The sequence below is a fragment of the Leuciscus leuciscus genome, assembly GCF_965113295.1.
Source record: "Leuciscus leuciscus genome assembly, chromosome: 2".
Lineage (NCBI taxonomy): Eukaryota > Metazoa > Chordata > Actinopteri > Cypriniformes > Leuciscidae > Leuciscus > Leuciscus leuciscus.
Window position 1 is genome coordinate 46,678,248 of NC_138726.1, and position 18,755 is coordinate 46,697,002.

The 18,755-nt window shown below is 39.4% G+C and overlaps 1 protein-coding gene across 2 annotated transcripts in view; it reads left to right on the top strand.

Annotated features, from left to right (window-relative positions):
- The window catches only part of adamts17 (ADAM metallopeptidase with thrombospondin type 1 motif, 17), a 132,502-nt gene that overhangs the window by 13,061 nt on the left and 100,686 nt on the right, over positions 1 to 18,755 (top strand). For both annotated transcript variants that reach the window (XM_082154237.1, XM_082154238.1), the window contains exons 4-6: positions 2,986 to 3,155; positions 10,954 to 11,037; positions 12,695 to 12,849. In XM_082154237.1, coding sequence (XP_082010363.1) covers positions 2,986 to 3,155; positions 10,954 to 11,037; positions 12,695 to 12,849 — 409 coding nt within the window. The remainder of the gene's footprint in view (positions 1 to 2,985; positions 3,156 to 10,953; positions 11,038 to 12,694; positions 12,850 to 18,755) is intronic.

Consider the following 18,755-nt stretch of genomic DNA (forward strand, 5'->3'; position numbering starts at 1 on the left):
ATTATTGATGGTTTCAGCACATTTCTAGTGATTTTCAGTGTCATTTGTGTGGAAGCCCAAGGCACCATTAGTTTCCATTCTCTTTAGTCAGATCTGCCTGAAAACAGCTGAGAATGGAAAAAATGCTTGTGCTGCAAAAAGAGCGTCACATTAGCACCATATGTTGTGTTAGTCATTTATAAATTCGCGCACATTCACACAACTACACATTTTCTAAACACCTGTAAACATACAGCAGAGACCCCCATCAGAGGGACCCCCATCAGAGCCCTAAGGGGGGGGGGAGAACTCAACTGAACAAACACATTTTTACAAGTTTTCTAATTGCCTTTTTGTTTCACTACTGGTGCACACCGGTGTTGTTTTAGAATTATTTATATACTACTATTAATATTTTAATATTTTCATTTTTCATTTTAATTTAAGTTGGATTTTTACTTGTTTTTGTAATATTTATTATTTTTTCATATTTATATTTTAATTTAAGTAATTTAATTTGTAACTTTTGTAGTAAAATGATATTTATTTCAGCTTTATTTCAATTAAGAAAAAACTTTTTTTATTAGTTTTAGTTTAAGTTAAAAAACAACAACACTTGGTGTAGCCATTGTTAGGATTAAATGTTCTATACAGTGAATGCTAAGATTCATAATGTGATATTGTAAACTTGCATTAGTTAAAGTTAGTTAAAGTTGACCTGTTTATAGCTCGCAGATAAGTTACCAGCACATCAATGTATTCACACAGAAGTGTTTATTTCCTAGCAGAAGTACTTTCCATCTGTTGATTGCAATGGTTTCATATGTGATGCCAAAGCACTGGATAAATGCCTTCAATGAATGTATTAGCAAATACTTTAGATATAGAAAGACGAGGTGCTCTCTTATTACTATGAACGGGAGAAAGTGCAACACGCAATATGGCGGAATAAGTCCCACCTTCTAAATAAGAGCCAATCACTGATTGGTAAAGTCATCGCGTCACTGCAGCTGCCATTGGAATCTCCGGTTCCTGTAGAAACGGTCAGTGTTCAGAGACACGCGCTTAGGACTGTGCATGCACATTAGCTTGGTCCAGCATGAAGATAGTTTTTTTTTCATGATTCGAGCGTTTAGAAACAAAATTTATGAGACCGTTGTTGTCAGATTTCTTTGGGGATTTCAAATATGAAATGTAATCTTAAGCTTGGCGAACAGTTTTGGAGAATTTGATGTTTCCCCATTCAAAGAGCTGCACTTGCATGCCCGAGAGATGTTTCAAAGATGGCCGCCGAGTGAAATGACTTGTCAAAGACTTTGGTATTAGTCAAAATTAGTACTTTTTTTTTTAGTTTTTTTTTTTTACTTAACGATAAAACAGCTAGACAAAGCGAAACAGTTTGAACCATCATTTAACATTTTGGGAGCTCTAAGGACAAATCGGTGGGTTTGTGCAACCCAGCAAACAAACCAAAACTGGACTCCAGATGGTGGAAAACCACTGTTTAAAGCAAAATGATACTTTAGGAAACTGGAATTTACTTTTTCATTTGTGTTCTGGTAAACACTTCTTTGCTTTTTCCCCAAGATAATGGATCAACACATCTCTGGGGATGTTTACAGGTGTCTTCAGTAAACAAACACTTACACGCTCATGTTTATTTGGGAAATGCACCAGCAACCTGACTCTGAAAAGCTCACACCAAGAAGGAACACTATCTGTTCCTAATACCATTTGTGTGTGATTTGTGTGGTTGTGGTGAAAGTGTATTATGAATGGATTTTACCTGATGACAGGTTTGTGACAGGATCAGTTGTCAGCCATTTACAATACACATTCCTCATGGCCTCATCTTACGTATACAGTTATCGGCCAATGCCAGTATTAAATTTGCCTATAAAAGTTACAAAAACAATATATTTTTTTAAACATGTACCTTTCAATCAGTCACAATAAAACTGCTTTGGTTTTATTTCTGTCTCTTTTCTTAGCTCAGGTCTTATTTCTGGTGGACATTGGCTCTCTCAAAGGTTTGGACTTGGTTACAGTAAAGCTGTGGCCTTTGTTGAGATCAGGTCGAATTGTGCACACACAACATATGTGGTGTAATTTTGAGGATGAATTGTGCTTGTTTAGAACCAAAATGTGTCCCCTGTTTAGAGCTGACAGCAGGTTCAGTCGAACATTGTGCTTTATAACCGTAATGTTTGAAGAGTTTCTTTCTGTTTGTTGTTGATTTGTTTATCAGCTCCAGGAACTGTAATTCTGTGTTTGTCCTATGTATCAATCTTGATGTCTTTGTATACATATGTATGTCTTTCAGAGTAACAAAGAACACATTTCCTGAAATAATTGCAGGTTTGATGCTAAGACATGAAACATACCCTGCACAAGTACACGCAATCTGGATTTTAGTATGCATGCTTGAAATGTGTTAATGAAGCATTCGTGTTTGATAAAGTTTTCAACCATTCAAAAGAACGGTCCATACGTTTTTTTTTTTTTTAAATAGAAATGTTTTAAAAAATACTTTTTTTCAGCAAGGATGCATTAAATGATCAAAGCTGACAGTAAAGACATTTATGAAGTTTACGGAGGATTTCTATTTCAAACAAATGCTGTTCTTTCTTAAAACATCCAGAATTTATTTTCCACAAAATTGTCATCCACAAAAATATTAAGGAGTACAACTGTTTTCAATGTTGATAATAATAAGACATTTTTCTTTAGTAGCAAATCCACATATTACAATTATTTAAAAAAAGCATTGCTGTCACAGGAATAAATTACATTTAAAAATATATTTAAAATAGAAACACATTTTAAATTGTGATAATATTTTCATCATTATCAAATAAATGCAGCGTTGGTGAGCATAAAAGACTTTCTAAAACATCAAACAATCTTACCGCCCCCAAACTTTTGAATGATAGTGTACAGTATTTATCTGGCCTTAACAGTTCAGTTTTTGTACTTTGTGTGTGTGTGTGTGTGTGTGTGTGTTAGACAAGAAGAAGACAAGGGCAAAAGAAGCAGAGGAGGTGCGCGGCAGGAGGAACGCCATCAGGCTGAGTAGAGAGTACACCGTGGAGACGGTTGTGGTGGCTGACGCAAATATGGTGCAGTACCACGGTGCTGAGGCTGCCCAACGCTTCCTGCTCACCGTCATGAACATGGTGAGTCACATATAGGCTGACATATGTAATAATAGTCCGAAAAATCTATATTTTTTTTAATGGAAGTTTTATGAACCTTTAGACAAAAAAAAACGAAAAAACTTTAGGCTACATACAAAGAGTCTGGTAGGACCAGGCAAATAGTAAATTCTTCATTAATTTTCACTGTAATTAACACAAATATTATTGTTTAATTGGCTCATAGAAAAGTAATTGTTAATTGGTTATTAGAAATAAATAGTTCTCACTTTAGATAAGGGAAAATGGAAACCTGTCATTAATTGAGTGCTTTAAACCAACCTTTATTAGACATTAATCACATAAATTTTCAGTGTTCTTTAAATTGTTTACAAATACACACACGCACACACATACAAACGTTGGCATATGTTGTTGCAAATGTGGTTTTATACTGTTCAAACTGTGAATTCTATCCCGTTACACTAACTCTACCCCTAAATCTACCCTACATTAATACTAATGCAATTAATGTCTAATAAAGGTTGGTTTAAAGCACTTAATTAATGACATTTTCTTATTAGTCGTGACCTAATCTAAAGTGAGAACTATTTACAGCTAATAAGTTGTTAACAATGCATACAAATTTATCTAACTCTTTTTTCATATGAGCTAATTAAATAATAATATTTTTAGTTTTTAGTTTTAGTTAACAACAATAACCCTGGTTTATATTGTTTACACTACATATTTTGCATGTTTTGCATGTAACAGAGCCTTTGGACACTAGAGTAACTCCTGGCAAAATGGAAGAGAAATGGGTCATAAAACACGGCAGAGACAGATAGCGGTTGGGAGAGAGTGTGTGAGTGTAACATTTGCTCTGCAGACCGCAGCTGTGCTGTGTGTGACATTCATGAGTCGACAGCTCTCGGACACACACATTCACGCACACACACCTCTCTTTAATCACATGGGCTCTGTTACAAAAATGAGAGTGCTGTCTATAAGCCAGATTTACTAAACAGGGCAATTTAGCGTGAGATCGCAATTCCAAAAACGCGCCGATGGGAGTGGAAAGTTCTGCTTGTGGTCTATTGACAAAGCGCAAATTAAAGAACACCGACCAGCCGGATCATTTCCAAATGACCAACGTAATATACCAGTTAGTAGACTTTCAGTCTCTCTTACGTTTACGTGTGTTGCCACCATCTGTTGCCTTTCAGATATTTGTAACTCTTGTTTGAACTTTATTCTTCTGTCTTCATCTGTCTGCCTGCAACCACTTATGACAGAGCAGACCTCCAAAAATGGATATAAATGCCCAATTTATTTTGGTGGCTTAGGAGAGCACCAAACTTTTGAACTTTAGCCATCTTGCCATCACCTGCCCCCTCGACGACAAGGCCCTGAAGACCTTGCTCTGGATCGGGGTGAACTTTAACCACACCATAGACCTCCCAGACACCACAGGACTTAACTGGAGGGAGGCCGTCGTTAGGTGTCTGGAGAGCGTCCGGCCCCGATTCAGAGCACAGCCAGATCCAGAGCCGGATTTACAACCATCAACCACAGAGAATTTGCGAGAGCCCCCGCAGACATTTAGGAACCACCCACCGCGATGAGTGAACCAGGACAAGAGGACAGCGCTCACCATGGTCCCAGAAGTGGAGCCCCCAAGCGAGTCTGACCAGGAGTGTGAGCCCGCGACACCAGTGGCCGAGAGAACGGAAACCACGTACAACTACCAGCAGCGCCCATGCGAGTGGATTCTGTGGCTCCGCCTCCGGCCTCGGATAACTTTGCTCCATCTCGGCCCGTCGGCCTGACAGCTCCGCCTTGCCACTGGGTTCCCTCGTCCCACCGGCTCCCCCGTGGTCAGTCGTCGCTCTATTTCCGCCACAGACATACGGGCTGTCCGCTGGGCTCCGTCCCTCCACCCCTATGGCTGCAGCGGGTTCCTCCTTCTTTTTGGCATCGCCTCTGTCCTCTGTCACACCGGCATCGCCCCAGTCCTTGGGTACTCCAGCTCCGCCTCCGACGCTCGTCTCCATGGCATCGCCTGGGTCTCCAGCACCAGCGATGTCGCTCAGCTACATTGACCCTTCGTCTGTGCCATCGGATCCTGGGTCCTCGTCTACTTTGGTCATCCCCCATATGTCGGTATCCACACCTACTACATCGTGTCTCCTCCCGCCTTTGTCTCCGCCGTGGGCTGTCGGCTCTGTGGAGCTCTGGGTTTGCGTCATCAGGCTTTCTCCACCTTCACCATGGGGTCTCGTCATCCTGCCATCACCATCCCTTCACCACATCCTGCCACTATCCCTTCGCCATATCCTTGTCCTCCTCCTAAACCCCATCCATCCCTCCCTCTGTCATCATTCTGCTACGCCGCGAGGTCGCGCCTTGCCGGAAGGGGTCGTGATGTTCAGTTAGATTGGACTACATGGACTTTCAGTTTGTTTTCATTTGTCACGTGTCTTCCTTGTTCAGATTCCCGCCACTCATTTGTCTCCCTAGTTACAGTCATTATTAGTTTGTTTTTTTCAGCTGTGTTCTATTAATCATCTTGTTTGAGTTCCTATTTAAGTTGTATCCTCACATTCATTCTCTGTCTGTTCTCTCTTACATGCATGTGTGTTGCCACCATCTGTTGCCTTTTGTATATTTGTAATTGAACTAGTGTTGGAACTTTATTCTTCAGTCTTCATCTGTCTGCATGCCAGACATGTTTTTTTTGGGCGGTAAATAATGGTGCAAACACCAGTAAATTGATGAGTGCAAACCTTAGTAAATCACCTTGCATGATTCATTTAAATACTCTCCTCTCATAAATTTGTCTGAAAGGGAAACTCCTACAAATGCATGTGCAAAATTTTCACTGCTTGTCTTTAGTAAATCCTGACAGTAGTTATTTTTTAATGCCAAAAGAAAGAGGGTTTGCGCTGGTGCAAGCTGTTAGTATATATGGCCCTATATACAGTATGCTGCATTTTGAGGCGTCATAGTTTTGAGGCAACAAATCAGAATTTAAAGTCATAAATTCATCTTTCTAATACAATCTCTTTAGAAATGTTCCAGTAAAATGCTGTTTGCAGTAGAAGTGGGTGTTGCTAACCTTACGACAATATCATGGCTCTGACAGCATTTGTCACTTTATTTAATAAAACAAAAACGAAGATGATAATACAAATAGCAGAAATCAGAGGAGCAAACATGTGGCAGGATCATGTGGCAGATCGCAATTCCAAAAACATGCCGATGGGAGTGGAAAGTTCTGGTACATTTTGCACTCTATGTTTGAACATGCTATTTTATGGGCCTTTCTTAAAAAAAAAAAATTCTAATGCTCTTTCATAAGTGCATATTCAGCCACTCTGAATTAAATCCAGTCTGTGTTTGTTGATCTCATGTCTACAAGGCACAGAAAAACAGAAATGAGGCTCCTTTTCCTGAGAAATCAGCTTTTCTGACCTGGCCTGCTTGTACATCTGTTTTTTGTCCATCTCACCTGCTGCGTCTGAACTACCTGGTGCATCCAGTTCTCTCTCTTCATTATCGATCTTCCTGACCCTCTCTATCTTTTTCAGCTGCCACAGCAGCACTGGTTGAAGCCTGGAATATTCTAAACAAATTAACCTGATAGCTAATCATACAGGTCAGACTGTTCAGTTTCTAACTCTGTTTTGCTGATACCTCTGTTTGTGCCTCCTCAGGATGTGGCCTTTTTATTCTTGGAAAATATATATTTTTTATTCATCTGGATTGAAGTAGCAAACATTCAGCGTCAGAGTTAAAGAAGTTAACATTACAGTCGATATCAGTTAGCCTATGTACATTTCGCTACCCTCAACAACCCAACTGTATTCTAATGTTAGCTTAGCTGTCCTTAGTTTAGTTGCTAGGGCCTTACAAGTGTTAGGTCTCCATGATTTAGAGCTGTTGAGAGCATACATAGACTCTTATCAGAGTTAACTTTAATGCATGAGTTTTGGCATATTTGTCAAGACGAAACATTAGCATGTTGCCCGCCCACTTATTGGGAACGCAGATACCAGGGAAAACTTGAACCTCAAACCTGCAGCTGATTCCTGTGGATACTGGATAGCATCATGTCGGGAAGACGCTGTGCTCTACAATGTGAAGGTAAAGCCAGTTGTTTTTCACTGCCCAAGGACGAGCATGTGAAGAATCAATGGTTAAAATTCATCTTTACAACGATACCACAGCAGTATAATCCTTAACTTTTGCTGTGTTACCTTTATTTTACTGACGACTGCTTCTCAAATCTCGGAGTTAATGCAGGACTCGCAAACCGCTTGCTCTTGAAAGATGGTGTTCAAAATACTTAGTTTTGAGTTTTATATTGTGTAGGTCTTCTGCTAACTGGTTAACTCACATTATTAATACTTCTGCTAATCAGTTGTAGGCCACTATTACCTATAACTGTGTCTATTAATGCAGATTGTCTGTCGTTCTCACTACTTTGAGGAAAGATTAAGCATGGAGCAAGATTTGTTTTACCAACGTTTATGGTACATCAGTTATTCATGCTAGAGTTCCGCTAATGTATTGCATACATGCACTGTTATTGATACAGTTTACACGTGTTCACCGCAATATATTAGAAAAATACTCTGTAAATAAATTAGTACAAGTAAAATAATCGGTTTGTTGATGGACATGCACTTGTTAATGCTGATGGTGAGGAATTACAGTTGCAACATCTCATAATGTGCCTCAAACTAAGTAGTGTATCACTGAGAAACGTCCTGCTCGGTCCTTGCAATGGAGGTTCAGGTTGAATAACTAGTTCTTCCAGTGTTTCATCATCGGACTTGCGCTCTGATTGATATGGTAAAATCGACATCATTGTTCATTACTGTGTTTAGTTTACGGTGTAGGAAGCCTCAGGACACGCAGAGCTGACTTTGTTATGGCAATGGCCGTTTTTGTTTTCGACACGCGGTAAACCAATGCGGTAAACCAATCAGAGCAGAGTAGCTCGCGGAAAGGAGGGATTTAATAATAAAAATTATTCGTTACATTTATATAGCGCTTTTTCTGAGACCTCAAAGCGCTTTACATAGATGGGGGAATCTCCTCAACCACCACCAATGTGCAGCATCCACTTGGATGATGCGACGGCAGCCATATTGCGCCAGAATGCTCACCACACACCGGCTTACTGGTGGAGAGGAGACAGTGATGAAGCCAATCAGTATATGAGGATGATTAGGAGGCCATGATGGACAGAGGCCAAGGGGCAAATTTGGCCAGGATGCCGGGGTTACACCCCTACTCTTTTTCGAAGGACATCCTGGGATTTATAATGACCACAGAGAGTCAGGACCTCGGTTTAACGTCTCATCCGAAGGACGGTGCTCTTTTGGCAGTATAGTGTCCCCGTCACTATACTGGGGCATTAGGACTCACACAGACCACAGGGTGAGCGCCCCCTGCTGGCCTTACTAACACCTCTTCCAGCAGCAACCTGGTTTTCTCAGGAGGTCTCCCATCCAGGTACTAACCAGGCTCAGCCCTGCTTAGCTTCAGTGGGCAACCGGTCTTGGGCTACAGGGTAGTGATGGGGACGAGACCGCCTATGCCGAGTCCGAGTCAAGACCGAGTCTTTGAAGGGTCGAGTCCGAGTCGAGACCGAGTCCGTTGGTTTTCAAATTCAGTCGAGTCCGAGTCAAGACCGAGTCTTTGAGGAAGCAAGTCCGAGTCGAGACCGAGTCTTTAGGAGTCGAGACCAAGACCATAAAACATGTCAGTTTTCATATTCATGATTTAATATCACCCCAGTTAATAATCAACAGTTAGGCCTACAGACTAAGCTACTGTAGATTGGGAATTGTTTAGAGGATTAACGTCTTAATATGGACTATGCTTTTACTATCATTAAAAAAATCCCTACCACATGCATCATCTTCTGCCTATTTTTCTAAACTGCTTCAACAGTGCTGCTCTGTCATCAACACGTCAAGCCCACCCTGACTTTTTTAATCATAGTTAGGACATGCAGAGCAAGTAAAATTTTCTAGTGGTATGTATTCTAGTGGACTAGTGATGGGGACGAGACGCCTATGCCGAGTCCGAGTCAAGACCGAGTCTTTGAAGGGTCGAGTCAGAGTCAAGACCGAGTCTTTGAAGGAACAAGTCCGAGTCGAGTCCGAGAAAGCAGAAATCGGTCTCGAGTACTATATCACTACCACAGGGTGACATGGCTGCTGGCAATGATTTAGAGAGATTTATTCATCTGACGAGTCGTTTGAGAATCATTGAAAATGTGGTGATGTGCAAATGTATATTATGAAGAAATTAAACAGTTTTTTGACCTTTTGATGCATGTAAACCTGTTGTAGGAGACTCCAAAACAACATTAGGAAACTTTAAAATAGCATAATAGGGGCACTTTAAGATGAGATTGTGTGTGTAGGTTCGAAAGGATAGAAGAAAGAAAAATCTTCTTGATTTGTGTATTTCAGTTCATCCCAGAGTGAATGACCTCACTCTCATTCAGAACAGGTTCATAAACACAGTGTGTGCTGCGAGCGGCTGGAAACGAGCCTGTGTAATAAAGTACAAACAAACTAAATATTGATCTGTAAAACAGTTCACAAAACAACACCTCACTGCATCTGCTGTGGTAAAGCAAACCTCGTCAATTCAAGAACGGCCCTTTCTACTGTATCTCTAATGACAATGATGAGTCATATGAAGATTAATGTAAAAATAAATGAATTGCCCAGATGTGTGGGATTTTGTAAGAAAGTACACCTCCTTTTGTCCTCCCTGAGGACCTTATAAATCCATTCTTCACAGACGAGTTCGACAACGCTGTGGAAAATCGTGCTGTTATTCTGATATTCCCCTCCAGATGCTGGTTACTCATCAATATCTGAATCCTCCCTTCAGTTCAGCTCCATACTTCTTCATTAACTTTACCCCGCGTGGAATTGTCGTTGTGTACAATAGTAAAAAAATGTTTCATGGTATTGTGAATCACACAGCTTACTCTGTGAGGGTGATGAAAGCTCAACTCTATTTCTTTCTTGATTCTTTTATCTTCCTTTATATAGAAGATTTGCATATTGTAAATCAGAAGTTATTGTGTAGCAAATTGGCTGAGACCAATATAGTTTTTAAATAACAAATGGCGATGCTTTTACTCAGTATTTACACAATATTTTGCATTATCTGCGCAAGGTGTCTGTAGATTTTGGAACTGTTTATTGGCCAACGGTATATAACCAATAAAACCTCACCAATACAAAAAACTGAGTCATGTTGCAAATGAGTCTTTGTTTGACAGTTTGAACTAATTCACAGAAATTAATCAAACTTACTAACTGAAAGTCCATTTTTGCTTTGTTACAATTGAGACAATGACTTCAAAGGGTCTACAGTATTTTCTCAGATTTTTTTTCTATTCACTTCATTGAAATGGTATTAAATGTCTGTTAAATGCCAAGCAGGCATGTTATAAGCTGATGTTGGTCTCAAAATAGCCTAATATCAGATAACTTATCGGCCTAGCTGGTATATCGGGCTATTTCGAGACCAACATCAGCTTATAACATGCCTGCTTGGCATTTAACAGACATTTTATCTTTGACTACTAGATACTTCATGTTTTGTGTGTATAAATATTTTAACAGAATTTTAAGTAAATATTCCATCAAAGCTTTGTCTTTGGTTATTGTAAAACCCAAACTGGTCAATTGCTAAACAATAACATAACTTTCAAAACTGAACTTTGTAATATTTATTTTTAAATGTGATATTGCATATTTGATCAGTAAGTTAATTATCTTGTCTTGTTCTCTTTGTATAGGTTTATAACATGTTTCAACACCAGAGTTTGGGTGTGTGGCTTAACATCCGGGTCACCAAGTTAGTTCTCCTGCACACCCGTCCAGTAAGTTTGACCCTGTGATGTACACACACCAGATCTATGTATGTAGTTACTCAACCATTTATCCACTCCCTTGCTGTTTCATTCCTATTTCCAGGACCTGCGATGTTATCTTGCTCAGTGTGTGTGTGTGTGTGTGTGTGTGTGTGTGTGTTTTAACTACCGGTTTTCCCCTCCATTTTATTGCTGGATTGCATTCTCTCTAAAGGCTCCGGATTGTCTGCCAGAAGGTTTTTTGAGTACTCACATCTAAAGTGTAAAATGACGTATGTCAGGATGTCACTGAATAGCCATTAGTGTGTTTGTATTGTTGCTTCAGGGCAAACCTTTTGGACTCACAATCTCTGATATCAGGACAGGAAGATAAAATCAGGGAAATTATGGGTTTAGATGCTTGAAACAAACTGACTTCAAGTCCAGCTGAATTACACCAGCAATTCTCAAAGCCATTTTGATGGCATGTGATGAATCAAAAAAGACTACGTTTATGTCAGCGGAAGTTCATAAAGAAATTAAAGATCCCATGGAGACTGTTATCTTTGATGCTAAACAATATGTGCTGGTGTACTTCTACAAGTTGACAGACTTTTATTAGATATACATTTAAAATTGGACCAAAAATATTGCTGATCTTGCACGCAGAGACACACACTAAAAGTTTGGAATTGGTAAGATTTTTTAATGTTTTTGAAAGAAGTCTCTTATGCTCACCAAGGCTACATTTATTTGATCAAAAATACAGTAAAAACAGTAATATGGTGAAATATTACAATTTAAAATAACTGTTTTCTGTTTGAATTTTTTTTTTTATATATATATACCATTTTTTTATTCCTGTTATGCAAAGGTGAATTTTCAGCATCATAATTCCAGTCTTCAGTGTCACATGATCCTTCAGAAATCATTCTAATATGATGATTTGGTGCTCAATGTTGAAAATAGGTGTGCTGCTTCATATTTTTGTAGAAACAGTTACACATTTTTTTTCAGGATTCTTTGATGAATAGAACGTTCAAAAGAACAGCATTTATTTTAATATGATTTTGTAACAATGTAAAAGTCTTTAATTTTGGTCAATTTAATGTGTCCTTGTTATATAAAAGTATTACAATTAAAAGTAAATAATCATTTAAAAAAAAAAATCTTACTGATCCCAAAGTCTTGAACGGTAGTGTATACAAACTTTTGTCTAATAAAACACTCTCTATAATGACTAGCAAGTAGCAAAGTAGCAAATCAGGACTCATGTAAACACCAAAAAGGCTGTTTAAGCCCAAATTTGATTTGTGTGCCCCCTTTCCTGTGTGAAAAGGAAATACTGCTCTCGATTTTATAGGGTCTTTAAAGTAAAATCCACTGCCTAGAAGAGTAAACTATTTAGCCCTGTAAGTAGATGTCATATTTAATTTGAGGCAAATGAAAACGAGGCTGTGTGGGACAGAATTAATTATGTCTTACTGTTTTAATGGAACAAATAAATCCTGCAGTTCACCAGCATGTAAGGTGAATGAACTGACATTTAATACTCTGATCATGTTTAAATGACCACTGAAGGTTTGTCCTTACAAAACAAAGTGGGAAATATTTAATTGAAACCTTTGCTGTATCATAGTCTTATAATTATATTCTAATGCGCAGATATTGTCCAATGTGCTCTCAGGAAAAGCTGAAGGTGGGCCATCATGGCGAAAAAGCCTTGGAGAGCTTCTGTCACTGGCAGCATGAGGAATATGGCGCACGATACCTGGGTAACAATCATGTTCCTGGGAGCAGAGATGACCCTCCTCCTGTGGACGTGGCTGTGCTGGTCACCAGGTACTGATCAATCATGCTTAAACAATCATAGAATTACCCCAACAATTATTTGGACATTTCATTCATAGTTGTCTGAATGTCATTGCATTAGATTCATTTTAATTTTTTTAATAACAAATTGCATTTATTTAAAGAAAGATAGTTGTTAGTAGATATATTACTGGATCATGTTCATAGTTAATGTAATGAACCCCACACCTGTGTGAACTTGAGTAGAGCTTCATACATCCACAAAAATTACCAATACGTCAGTTGATTAAAAGACATTGACCAAAAACAATGAAGAAAGTTAAAAGATCATGCAGCATTTGAGATGCTTGCAAAGTAATGCAATTGCATTCAGATATTTTAAGTGTTATTTATGCATCCAAATACTTTATGGGCCTATCATATCTGCACAGATATTATTCTTCATTTCGCTTTTCTTTCTCCATCGCCGTCCCTCTTTTTTTTTCTCTTTTTTTTTTTTACACGTCTTTCACTTTCCGTTTTGCCACTCACATCCTTTGAAGTCCTGTATCTTTCAGCTCTTGGTTGTTTAAGACAGATTTAACCTTTTTTCATCCCTTTTATTGAGATCCAACACAATTTGAACCTGCCAGTATCTGAGCTGTGATAGACCCTAATAATCCTTCTGTCAGCGAGACAAGTTTGCTCCCAATCTTCATCTTTTCAGTACAACAGATTACTAGCGGCAGCCAAAACACTGCATTCCCGGCGTGGGATTAGGGTTTATTAGCGTACTGTAATTTTCAGATTCAAAAAAACGAAAGAAAAAGAAAATCCTTTTGTTAAAACGACTCATGTGAGCCTGTCAGATAATATCTGTCATCCCAGACCCGAGAAGCTCGCAGGGAGAGCGAGCTCACACAGAGAGTGCCTTTGTTCCCCCTGCGCCGGGTTAAATATGATCTCCGCTGGCGTACAAAAGGAACTCTCTATAAGGATGCGGCGTACAGGAGCAACATCTGTCTCGTCTTGCATGCCAAGATGGCCCGGGGCAGCGAGAATGCATCAAAGCAAATTAAGGCTTGACAAGGTGCGCCTCGGTTTCCCCTCTCACAGCTTTGTAGGAGCTCGTCCTACAGTGGCTCGTCCCAGGTTCCCGCGGCACTTGCTGACTGAAGAAAGATTATCTTCTTAACGCATCTACGGCCACATAGATGCGCTTTTCACTGCTATTCTAAGAGATTAAACTCATTCTGAACACAATCAGCCCTTCGCTAAGACCCCTCATAAAATCCTAACTGACCAATCTGTGCTCATTTTGTGCATTTTAAAGAACTATTTCAGGTGGAGTGATGCTGTCTCAGCACAGCTACCATGTACTCTACTGTATCCTCCACAACAATGCATTCACAATCTAATATTATTACAGGTTGAAGTGAGCAACTGCTGTCCGTATGAATATGGAACGGAATTTACAGGGATTCACTCCTGAAGTTAAATGCAGTTGTCACTCTTGTAACTTGAGTGTGTACCAGGATTGTGCATCAAATGTTGAATGTGCTCCAAAGTCTTGTTAGAATGTTTTAGGATAGATAGATAGATAGATAGATAGATAGATAGATAGATAGATAGATAGATAGATAGATAGATAGCATATTTATGACTCAAACTCGCAGTGCTTTCAGATGGAGCAGCATTTACTATTGATCACAAAGCTGTGCTTCACTGACAAGCTGTGCATAAAAAATAATTGAAGACTCTATTGCACTGACTTTCTGAGTTGAAAGGAAAGCTGAATTAGTTACTGTTATGCAGGATGAGGTTAGAAATGCTTTTGCCTGGACTGTTTTGCAGCAGTTGTGACACAGTCCTCCATGCATGTCAGCGCTAATGGAAATCAGCATGCCTAACTGTATCCATTCCTAGCCATCCTTGGCTAAACGGGATTCGTCTTCAGCACCCAGCTGTGTGTCACATTCACTTAAGCTGTGAAGGAACAGGAAGGGAAACCAGAAGCCCACATCAAAAACGCTTTGGAATAGAGGGACATCAGACAGCCAAAGTGACATGTTGCAGAGCACGTATGGTGCAAACGTTTGATGATTGTAGACTCAAAACAAGAGACATCCATCTTAGCTGTCTGATGTTTAGTAAACAACAACGTCTTCGTTAATTCTCTTGTTCTAAAAGCCTATTTGATTTATTTTTTCTGTCTAACCATCTCAAAGGTCCTCTGATGTTTTAGTTTGTGTTGTTGTCCACTTGTGGTACCACTGGTGTTGGGGAAACTACTTTGTAACTAGCATCCAAAACTACAACCTACTCGTAAATTGAAGAACACTAGACAGTCAAGGTGTTCTTTTGAAAAAAGTTACACTGTAGAAAATGTACACTAATTTCAACTTGCTGTCTCGATTTGTATAGTATAATCAACTTGGTTCAACTTAAAATAGATTAATCTGACTGACTTATGAAAAAAAAAAAAAAATTCACGAGACACAAATTAGTAGTTTTAGTTTTAGTTAATGATAACAGCACAAGTTCATTTCCAGTAAATTATATCACAAATTTTCAACATCATTTGGTGCTATGTGAATAATAATAAGCCTAAAAGATGGAAAACCATTGCATAAATACCAGATGTTTCTTGTTCCTTATGTGAAATTGACTATTAAAGATATGTAATATTATATTAGACATTGTTATATTAATTATATAACTTGAATATCAGATCATTTATTTCTAAAATCAGAGCAGTATTTATCTGGCCCAAAAACAGACTTTACTGAAATAATTGAACAAACACTAAATGAAACAAACTAGATAATTATGACTTTTGTAGTTTGGGAAGTTTTGAAAATGTTTAACTATTTTAAAAATCATTTAAGCTTCTGTCACTCTACTAAGTAATGTAGATATGTTATGGCGCTTTTCCATTACCAGTACCAGCTCAACTCGACTCGACTCGACTCGACTCGCCTCGTCTCGGCTCGGCTCGCTTTTCGCTCCGTTTTCCATTGCAGATAGTACCTCCACAATAGTACCTGGTCGTCATAGCGACGCCGCAGGAAACTGCCGTGACTTAATCTTTTACGCGAGACGCGCGAGATACACCCGCTACCCACACACACAGGACAATGGAGGAAATCGAGTGTATGCTGTTTTTGGATGTTTTTGTTTTTGTTTTTGCTGTTTTTTATTCAGGATACTCCGTCTGGCGCGTGCAATGATGACGCAGTGAATAGTGACGATTCTCTCTGACCAATCAGCAGTCTGCCTTGTTTTCACGTCACATTTTAGTATCGCCTCGGCTCGCCTCAGCTCGCTTGGAACCTCGCCGGAGGTGGTACGAAAAAAAGTACCTGGAAGCGGGTACAGGTACAACTTTTACACAGTGGAAAACCAAACAGAGCCGAGCCGAGTCGAGTCGAGGCGAGCCGAGGCGAGCTGGTACTGTGTAGTGGAAAAGCGCCATTAGTGAGATTGCTGCTTTTAGTAAGTTACTCCCCAACACTGGGTATCAGAATCCCTGCTTGTTATTTGTTAACAATTTAGTGTTTAAAACCACTGTAGAAGTATCTGGTTTTCTGGCTCTCCTCACCTGTTATTCATTGTTTAAGCTCAAAAATGGTTTTGGTCAAGTCAAATTACAGGCTTGGAGGCTGCTGGAGTTCAGCTCTGCCAATGCCAATTACAAGAGGAAGCACAGCAGACATCTTTAGCTTTTTGTTGTTAGAAGATTTGGAGGCATTGAACATGGTTGTGCTAGACTCAGGAATGCTTTTCAATCCTAAATGTCACCTGCTCATGGAGAGATTCAAAGGTACCTTCTGCTTGAACTGACGTTGACCCTGATGGGTTGTTTAATTGTGATTTAGCAAGGAGCTTGTCTAGTTTGTTTGTTAATGTTTGGTGCAACTCTTATTGTGCTGAGAAAGCAAACAAACAAAGTCTCTTAGATCTTCTTGGATGTCAGATGGGTTTCCTTTGGTGGCGGGGAGGAGCTGTGCTGTCTGCATGTAATGTGGGGACAAATCTGTTTGAATTCAGGCCAGTCAGGAAGTGGGGGGCCAATGCTGCTTTTTGTAAGTGAGACTGGATGATATCCAGACATCAAGTCTTGTTTGGTGTTTGCATTTGTCTCTTTCTTTTTTTCTGTATCTCGCTCGCTCTCTCTGCCCTCTTCTGTCTATCTGCACTTCTCCAGTGACACCCTGAGCCCTGATGTATGTGTAGTGCAACTTCACATAGATTCGTTCCCAGATGCTGACGTGAAGCTGTCAGCACCTTGCTCAGTCATCAGATGAGTACGTGGGAAAATGGCCCCTTCTAAAGCATCTGTTTGCCATTTCACACCCAGCCCTGGCAATTAGACATTCTCTGTTTGTTCCATAGGACCACAGAGCTCTGACATAATTCTCAGCACACTCACATTAGCCCTGCTGTAGTTGCAAAACACTATTAGCACTGATCTGCAGTCAGTCAGTCATCAATCAATCAATCAATCAATCAATCAATCAAGTCTGGATGGAACTATCAATTTTGGATTTCAAATCTATAAAATTCTGGGTTTCCATGTTTTATGGGGACTTTTCAAAGATAGAATGATTTTTATTCTGTACAAACTGTATATTTTATCTCCTAACCCTAAACATAACCCTCACAGAAAACATTCTGCATTTTCATAAAAAAAAAAAAGAAGAAAAAAAAAAAAGAAGTGATTTTCATGCCTTCAATGCCTTGTTGATGCCAGAGGGCAGAGGAGAATGCCAGACTGTTTCGAGCTGATAGAAAGGCAACAGTAACTCAAATAACCACTTTTTGCAACCGAGGTCTGCAGAAGAGCATCTCTGAAAGCACAACACGTCAAACCTTGAAGCAGATGAACTACAGCAGCAGATCACCACACCTGATGCCACTCCTGTTAGATAAGAAGAGGGAACTGAAGCTACAATTTGCACGGGCTCACCAAAATTGGACAATAGAAGATTTGATAAAACGTTGCCTGGTCTGACGGGTCTCATCGCACAATGTCACACAGCTCAAATCATCTCAAACTGGTTTCTTGAACATGACAATGAGTTTAACAACAATGACAATGGCCTCCACAGTCACCAGATCTCAATCTAATAGAGAACCTTTGAGATGTGGTGGAATGGGAGATTCACATCATGGATGTGCAGCCGGCAAATCTGCAGCAACTGCGTGATGTGGTACCTTGTTGAATCTATGTCACAATGCGGTGAATATGTTATCAATTAATTTATTTTAGGATCATATTTTTAGGTTCTACATTTTTAAATGCATTTTTTTTGGAGTGAAATGTTTTTATTTTATTTGTTAAATATTTTTTGGAACATATTTTTAGGTACCACAAAAATATTTCTAAATGCAAAATTTATTCTTGGGGTAAAGTATAACCCAGACATGTTCTTTTACAAGCTTTGTGTGATTCACCCTAGTGGGTTTGATTGTCAGTCTTGAGTGCTAGTTAGTGGTTTTATGCATCAGAAGTCACAGCAACGCTCTACTGCCATCTCTGTCTGAAGTTTTGGTGTCATGTTGAGTTCATGCCACTCTTGTCTGGTTGTTGAAGCTTCTCTTGAGCATTGTGGCTGGTTCAATCCTCATGAAACCTAAATCGTTTCAAGAGTCGAGCAGGACATGAGCTGGATTTGATTAATTTGCTGATATTTTGAAGTGTTACTCCCTAAACCAATAGAGGAAAGCCAGGAGCACACAGTTACAGCAACAGCGCTGTGGTTTTCCCGCATGGCATTATTTAACCATCAGAGGTCAGGTTCAGGCAAAAGGAATCCAAACAAACACAAAACATTTTCAGATAAACATATACTTCTCAAGATATTCTATATCAGCTTTTCATTCCCTGTTTCCTAAATCTTTTTTGCTGTTTTGCCTTTAATGTTTGCTTTTTTCTTTGTCTTGAAACTGGTTAG